At 36.6% G+C, this 8323-nt stretch overlaps 1 protein-coding gene across 1 annotated transcript in view; it reads right to left on the bottom strand.

Annotated features, from left to right (window-relative positions):
- Positions 1-4710: 4710 nt before the first annotated feature.
- Positions 4711-8323, bottom strand: part of SLC1A3 (solute carrier family 1 member 3) — a 69426-nt gene continuing 65813 nt past the window's right edge. Inside the window, exons 9-10 of the mRNA XM_009903722.2 lie at positions 6668-6802; positions 4711-5296 (exon numbers count right to left, since the gene is read on the bottom strand). Coding sequence (XP_009902024.1) covers positions 5092-5296; positions 6668-6802 — 340 coding nt within the window. The 3' untranslated portion in view covers positions 4711-5091. The remainder of the gene's footprint in view (positions 5297-6667; positions 6803-8323) is intronic.

Here is an 8323-nt window from a genome sequence, read left to right as displayed (position 1 = left end):
AAGGAACCAGCAAGCACCACAGGATTTGGCTTGTTTTTATATGCAATTGCAATTAACACATTAGTTTTTGTTTTGAAGAGAAGGTAATATGAATTCTCAAATATACCTTCAGTATCTACAGCCCAGCAGATAAACAGTACAAAGGTGTTATGCATCAGGACTAAATCCTCAAGGTTTGCATGGTGCATGAGACATGACCCAGGTGTGGCTGACAACTATGTTGTATGGGCTCTGCACAATCTTCATTACTCTAGAAACAGCTCTAGTGCTAGGGCAATACAATTGTTCCCATTTTATTGTATATGAATCAAAACACAGAAAGGCTGAGTTTTGTCTAGGCTTATGAAGAAGACCAACACAACTGAGACATAAATCAGGTTTTATGAAGACCTGCTGCAATGGAACTCTTGGCAGAGAAGCTACAAAAATGAAGAGTAAAGCCAAGAGAGAGAGGAATACCATACTGTAGAAACCAGGAAACTGGCTGAGACATTGAAAAAAACCAATCAAACAAAAACATGATTCAGGAAATCAAAACAAGTTTTGGAGCAAGGGTAATAGTAACAAGAGTGGGAAAATATCAGGGAAGCACTGTTTTTTAATAATTTTTATCAAACATCAGGACTTTTTAAAAGCTCTTTGAAAACAGCACACTGAAGAAAAAGTCTAAGCAATCAGGAAAAGTAGAAAAATGTGCAATGTCTGGAGAAAGGAAGTTGTAAAGAGCAAAGAAAAAGCATTAACATAAAAGTATATTGCTGAAAAATGCAGTTTTGAGACAAGTACTTGTGAAGCTGTGCCAAATTCTCCAAGTACAATTGGCTCTAAAGTGAGGAGATATTACAGAAAAGTTGAAATATTTCATTTTGATATTTTCCTAGTAAAATGTTTATGTTTTAGTTGTGAGTTACAGTTCATTTTACAGCTGAGTTTGTTTTAATTTAAAATAAGAGTAGAAGTGATCCAGAAGCAAGATAGGATGTTTCAAGAAGTGCAGAATAAACATTTCATTATACCTGAGACTTTTTTTTAAGTAATAACAATAAAAATTATGCATGATGCCCTTTAAGCATTATTGTCCTCAGTTTTTCAGTTGTCTCAATGAAGTGAAAAATCAATTATTTGTGCAGCCCTAGTTGTGTAATGAGGCATGTTGGAGGAAAGCTTTGGTCAGAGATGTAAGCGCTTCTCTACTTTTGGTATTTTAGATACTGCTGAATATCTTAGAGTTATTTGAGACTCTAGGTGGGAAAAGAAGGGAAAGCAAAGGGCTCACCATGCAGGGTTGTATCATCTGAGAGTAGCATTCTTTGTCATCAAAAGGAATCTTATTCACTGGCATTGCAATTCTGAGTTTTCAATTTGGCTTGGACATGTACAAATCTTCATCTTACGCCATGCTTCTGTTTAAGCTGCTCTCTTTAGAAAGATGACACATAAAAATCCAGGCAGGGAGTGATCTATCAGTTCATCTTACATGTTTTTATCCTGTTGTGGAAAATGGTTGATCACACTAGTAGCAAGTAGATCACACCGAGCACAACTAACACACTGTTAATTGCACTAGAAGCAAGATACAATGTTCAGTACCAGTTCCATTGTAACTTAAACAAAGCACGTGTTACACAGTTAGTTGAAAAAAAAAAAAGCTCTAAATTTATTATCAGTTGTGCCTGCACTGGAACACAAATGTCACTTGTGTGAATTCAGTCCTTCAGAAGAGAAGACAGCAACACTTTCCTGTGCTAGTAGTGGATTTTCCACATGCATGATCACTTTGCTTTATTCTGGCCACAACTGTTACAGAGACATAAATTTTTGCCTAAGAATGGCATGGGTGAAAAATAATGGAATACCAGAGATCATTATTCTGCATGGGGGCACAGAAGAGCAACAAAAGCCACTGTGTATTAGTATCTCCAAGTGATAAAACTAACAGTCCTTCTTCAGTTGTTCCCAGTCATGAGAGTAAAAAACCCACTTACCTGGATAGAGAGAGAATGAATTCGTAGGTAAGTAGAAAACAAATGAGAAATGTGCTCATACATTATGAAACATTGTGTCTTCTCTGATTTTTTTTTTTTCTCACAAGAAACTAGTTGGAGTACATATTGTTTTCAACCAAGAAAGCACAGATAAAATTCTTACAGGTCGTTGTCCAGTCGATTTGTTGGTGTATGCTCAGGAAGGCAGTATTTGTCCTTGCTGCCTCCATCTGCTCCAACCAACACAATTTTCCATATGAAATTAATTCAGCTTATGTTTTTCATACTTCCCTGGTTTTTGTGGTGAGACATTCACTTACACTGGATGATAACTACTGTCAGAAGTTGGTGCTGACACCATTTCAAACCACTTCTATGAGAAAAGCAGTGGATTGCCTAGGATGGCTGTAATGTTACAACCCAGGAGGTGGAGGGGGTATGGACCAGTTGAACTCGTAGTTCAGCTGAATCAATGAAAATGCAAACACTTCTAAATTTTTTTGCAGGTATCAATATGCATTTATGTATTTGCATTTGATTAAACTTAAGTAAGACAAACACTGGTTCTCTTGAATTATGTTCCTCCTTTCCCACTCTTTGCCTATTTAATTTTTACCATGAAACTATACGCAGGTATTTGAGGTGCAGAAACCTTGCTGTACCAAAGCCATGCTGTATAAAATGGCCTGTAGTTCCTGAAATCCCATATTGTGTGTTTATGCAAAGCTTCTATTACAGAGCCTTTGAAAGAAATTCTAATTCACAACAAAAGCAGTAATGTAAAACTATTTTTATTGAAAATACATCTACAAAGTAATGCTTCTCAATCCACTCTGGGTGCATATCAATGCTGAACCGCTGAGGGATAGGGAAGAGAATCTTTCTATAATACCTGATTTCCATAACAAAGTTAGTATAAAAAAGATCACATTCTTTGTGACACAATTCATTTTTCTCAGCTGATGTCATAGAAAGACAGCCACTTACATTGTCTTTGCAATGTATTTCCAAACAAAATCTTAACAAAAAATTAAATTGTTATGCCATACATCCTACAGTTAATGTTTATACACACATTCTGAATACAGTACCTATATAAAAATGTCTCTAATTACATATCATAAAATGCCTGTCTGTATCCTAGATTGCATTCTGTTAGCAAAAATATCCCCCTATAATTGTTTTCTTTCAGTCAATGAATTTCTCTCAGAGATTCATTTATAGCTTCGTTGGTTTGACTGCTCAACACTCTGTATTAAACCCTGCTCACTTCATTCATTGAAGAGTTCTTGGTCATGTTGTCTGCGTTACTCAACTGGAGAAGATGGGCAGGAATTTTCAGTCCTTAAAAAACCCAGTCTTGCCTGGGACAAGATTTGACTCCAACCAGCACGCTGAAATTTTCACTACAGTTACTTGTATACCATAGTTATGTTTAGTGACAGAAGCAACATGTTGAATGTTTTTAGGGTGGCAACTGGGACATTGCAATATGCCATCATAATTTTTGGTAGGGTAAGGGAGAAAGAAGGCAACTGAACATTGTTTTTTATTAAAAAGATCACTCAACACTATTTTGCCTGTTGATTAATATTTTTTTCATTCCCCCAATTGTAACTGTTATTTTTTTTTTCTAGTTGAACCTCAGTAACAGTATAAGGCAAAAAGGAAAAAAATACATAATTTATATTTCTAGAAAAGGGCTTCATCAGGGAATAATCTTGAAATGAACAAAAAAAAGACACAGGATTGAAAGTGCATTGTCTCCTTTTCTTCATTCTTTCCATGTCTATTCCCTGAAAGAATCTCACAATATTGTACTTTAAAGTCCTTGATAATATAAACTTAATCTTTTATTATAGCATTTACTGTTTTCCAATATATGTATTTTTCCTAGTAAAAAATAAAAAAGCATCTAAAGTGTTATTATTATTTTTTATTTTTGAGATGCTACTGAAAAACACACAAGGATTTCAAAATTTCATATTTTGATATGAGTTCCTTCTCCGTATGGAAAAATGTAAATCCAGCAAATAGCTCTGTGGGCTTAATAACCAATCCTTTAGGAAGTTTCCATTCAGAAAACCTCCTGTTGATTGCGGGGATTCATATTCAGAATCCAATCCCTATAAGATCTGGGCATCTCTCTCTTCTGCACCTTCTCAGAAGAGGCTGGCACTGCTTTCTATTTTTATTATTGCTTATTAAGTAGATAATTGGCATACCCAGAGAACGCTATCTACTTTTTTCCCAGAGGTAAGACACATATTCTGTCAGAGTCATTACAGCCTAGGGCCTTGCTCCTACAAATACACACATAGATTGTTCATTTGGATTATAATGTTGAAATTTAGGGGGGAAATTGTACATATGAAGATGTTTGCAAGTAAATGAGAGCTGACTAGGTTAAGATTTTGTCAAGTTCAGCTGAGGCTAATGCAACAAACTGTCTAGATAAAAACTTCCTCAGAAATATTTTAACTCAGCTAATCAAAGTGCTGATTTTCAGTATTTTTTTTTTTGCCTTATTTATGTGTTTTCCCCCTTTTTCTCATTTCAGTTAATGTCTTTTTTATTGTCCTGCTAGTATTTGAGCAGTGATACTACACTAGAGGAAAAAAAAACAACAACAAAAACCACTCCAGAAAAAAAAAAGTAAAATTTGTGTTAATTTATTTAGTTGGACGCAGTTATCAAGTTAGAACTATTGATTGTGTGTTTGTAGGCAGGAATTTTGTAACCAGTATTTAAAATAATAAAACCATTTCAGGTTCTGTTATCTGGTTTTACTTTCCAGTTCATTAAAAAAAAAAAAACAAAAAAAAAAGACTAAGTTCACAGGACTGAGCAATCTCTCATTTTATCCTCAGTTATCACATGTCCAGCAGGACCAATGTTGTTGCCTGTTAGTTTATTTTTAAGTGGGAAGCCAACATATACCATGATCACTGCTAATTTGGAAATTTGAATTTTCATTACTCCTTTCCCATGTTGTCATGAAAGCAGAAATCAATGAATAAGTGAACTTGGGCAATTCAAGATATAAATGGCTGGAAAAAGTGTGTGTTTATCACACTTGTAGTGTTGGACTCATGCATTCTTTACCTTACATCTTGGTTTCACTATCTAATGGTTTCTCGCTCTCATTTTCTTGTGAGATCAGTTGGTATGGTTTCTTCATTTCATTCTCCTCTATCACAGAATTACCCATTTCAGCATCCCTGTTCTTCAGCTCATGCCGTGATAAATGTTCAACAATTCCTGCTCCGATGGAGTCTCCCAAGACATTGGTTGTGGTACGGAGACGATCCCTAAGGAGAAAACACAAATTAGCCTTAATTTCACCACAAGTATTGCAACTAGCTGTTATAGCGGCCTTTAAATGGCTACCAGATGATAGTTATTTGATATATATTTATAGTTGGTAGCACATAAGACCCTTAATGGGAAGCTTGTGAGTTCAAGCCTGCAGTGGGCACTAGTGTCCTCCCTACTCTAGTCATGAGGTCTGTGGTGACAGGTTGGACTCGATGATCTTTGAGGTCTCTTCCAACCTTAGTGATACTGAATACTGAATACTGAATATGTGAACTGCTAATGCCATGATTTCTTCTACAGTAACTGACAATTAACTGATATTTGGAGTCACAAAATGTTCTAATACTCTTGACAACTTCACAGCAATCAACAACTGTGTGTTGAGGACAGCGAAGGAGATGTTTCTCAGAGGCATTTCCATCCTCTTGTGGTTAATGTTTATATTCTCTAACCATATAAGCCAACGAGAATCTACCTCGTTAGGGTCATTTGTCTTCTGACCGTAAACTATGGTCAGTAATTCAGAGCAGAACTGCAGTGAAATAATTCAAAGTAAACTGCAACAATTCATCCTTGGAGGGCTCTGTCCAAAAGACTCAGGAGGCAGCTTGATGAGCAGTGACTGGCAGTGCTACTTGATAAGTATTCACGTGCATAAGGCTGTGGGCATGTGGTTAAATAACCTCTTCTTGCAGAGATATTTGAGAAGACTGAAGTGTAAAAGCCTCTAGAAAGTGTAATTAACAGACATTAGCAAAATAGAGGTCAGAGGAAATCTGCCTTTGATTTAGATCTGGACCTAAGAGATTTCCCCATACACCAACAGATGTCAGTTAGTCTTCTACAGAGGAAGAGAAATAATGTGGGACAATACATTGTGGTGGCTGGATAGGAGTTACACAACTGGTTTTCATTTCAGTGTCCATAGGGTAAACTCGTGAAACTTTCCTAGGTTAGATAGCCAGTGGGGCTACAATGAACTGTGTTGGGTGTGAACCAGCTCCAAGTGTGATTGAGTGATTGATGGAAAGGTTTTCATATCATCCTACCAAGAAAAAAAAAAAAAGAAGGAAATATTTAAGCAATTACTTGCTAAGTTAATTATAGTGTATCTGAAAGTTTCCTTAGTACCCTGAGGATCCAGTAACTCTTTCTCATGCAAGAAGAACTAGCATTCAGTAAAACCCCTCACCATCTGCTCTGAGAAAATACCTTAATCACAAAAAACTGTAATTCTTTTTAACACTTCTTTCCCACTGCCTTCCACAGCAAAGAAGTACACACTGCAGCATTACAAGACTCTCCCTGATTATTGCACTTCTAAATATAGTCTAAGCACTTAGTAACTCCATAAAAATACTTACAAGAACCAGTCCACTGCAATGATAAGAGTGATATCATCTGTAGGCAATCCTACTGATGTAAGCACAATGACCATAGTGACCAGTCCAGCTTGAGGAATGCCTGCAGCCCCAATACTTGCAGCTGTGGCTGTGATGCTGTGCAAAGACATGATAAAAAAACAATTAGTTGGCCTCCACAATAAACTCTCCTTATCATCTGGCAAATACTAAGAACAGATAAAAGGCAAGATGGCATTTGTGTAGTAGTAAATAAAAGGATGAGACCAGTTCCTTATCTAACCACTGCATAGATACAGGGGATATGGATTTTAATCTGAAACCTATATCCAGAACTCCTGAAACACAATTTTGTTAGGCGGACAAGAATATTATAGCTATGTGCCCCCACTCATTGAACAAACTCACTCCACAAGCTCAAACATGCTAAAAGAAAAGCTGAGGAGGTAATTTTGTACTGACAGATTTAATGCAAGAACTTTTGGTCTCTGTCCATCTCACTATATCTTCATTCGAGGTGAAATACCTGTCCTCCAGCAGTTGGCATTCTGCCATCAGAAAACAGAAAGCTGCCAGAAGCCCTGAATCATACACTCTAGTAACTTGAAAGAACTATGCTTATCCACACCTGGTTTAGGAAGAATTTGTTTTGTCAGGTGATTTGGCAGGGAGCAGCTGTAGTACTAATGAATGTAAAACTATTGTCTTGGAGCATGAGGATAGAGTTTTAACTTCTGTTGATATAGAATTAGGCTGGTGTTTCTTATGAAGAGAGTAAATTCTTCCTGAAAGTCATAGTACATAGAAATGTCCACAGTTCACCATATCTGAACTTCCAGTATTCCTGTGTGATAAATATCCTGTCCTACAGTGTGCCACTTTCCCCTTGTTGACATTCTTTCTTCTGCAAATGCACCCATCACTCTTTTACCTCAAACTGATTGAGTGATATAATTTATTTAATGCAAATCAGTTATCATTGAGATCTGCTTAATGGGTCATTTGCTGTTCTATTTCAAACAGGAAGCCTTGCTTGCTTGGACACATAGGTATCTGTGGTGGGTTGAAGTTTCTCTCCAGCCCAGACTAGCTCTGTTAGAAGCAAATGAAGCTGTATTTACAATCAAAAACTACACTCTCCAATGGTATGCAATGAATATGTACAAAATACACAGTATTTACAATATTATACAGATATTTATGGTTAGGAAATAACATAAAATCCCTCCTGGTCAGAAGACCTGGGAAGTTGTTCCACTGTCCTCTCAAACCCCCCTCTCCCAAGAGACAGAGGGAGAGAAGTTGAGAGAGAAAAAAAACAGTGGGTTAGACTTATCCCAAGGCCAGCCGGAAGCATGTTATCTTCTCCTGAGTGAAGCAAATCAACCAAGATCAGAAGAGAAGAGAATGGTGAATTTGAAGAATTGTTATGATACAGCTTCTCTTATCCCAGACATTTATCCAATGAATTTGTTTAGAATAATATTTTGTTTTCCTTTTTACACCCAATAGTGATTTATTTATATTTTTCTACTTTTCTGCTCAAAATCTACAGCTGGATTTTAAAGGCATAGCCTAAACCCACCACAAGATCATCTCCACCCCAATCATTTGGTGTAGTAAGAGGTATTACTGTTCCTCACACAACTTGCTCTCTTC

The sequence above is a fragment of the Dryobates pubescens genome, chromosome Z (assembly GCF_014839835.1).
Source record: "Dryobates pubescens isolate bDryPub1 chromosome Z, bDryPub1.pri, whole genome shotgun sequence".
Classification (NCBI taxonomy): Eukaryota; Metazoa; Chordata; class Aves; order Piciformes; family Picidae; genus Dryobates; species Dryobates pubescens.
Note: the sequence above shows the minus strand (reverse complement) of the source record. Positions and strands in the feature narration are given on the sequence as shown.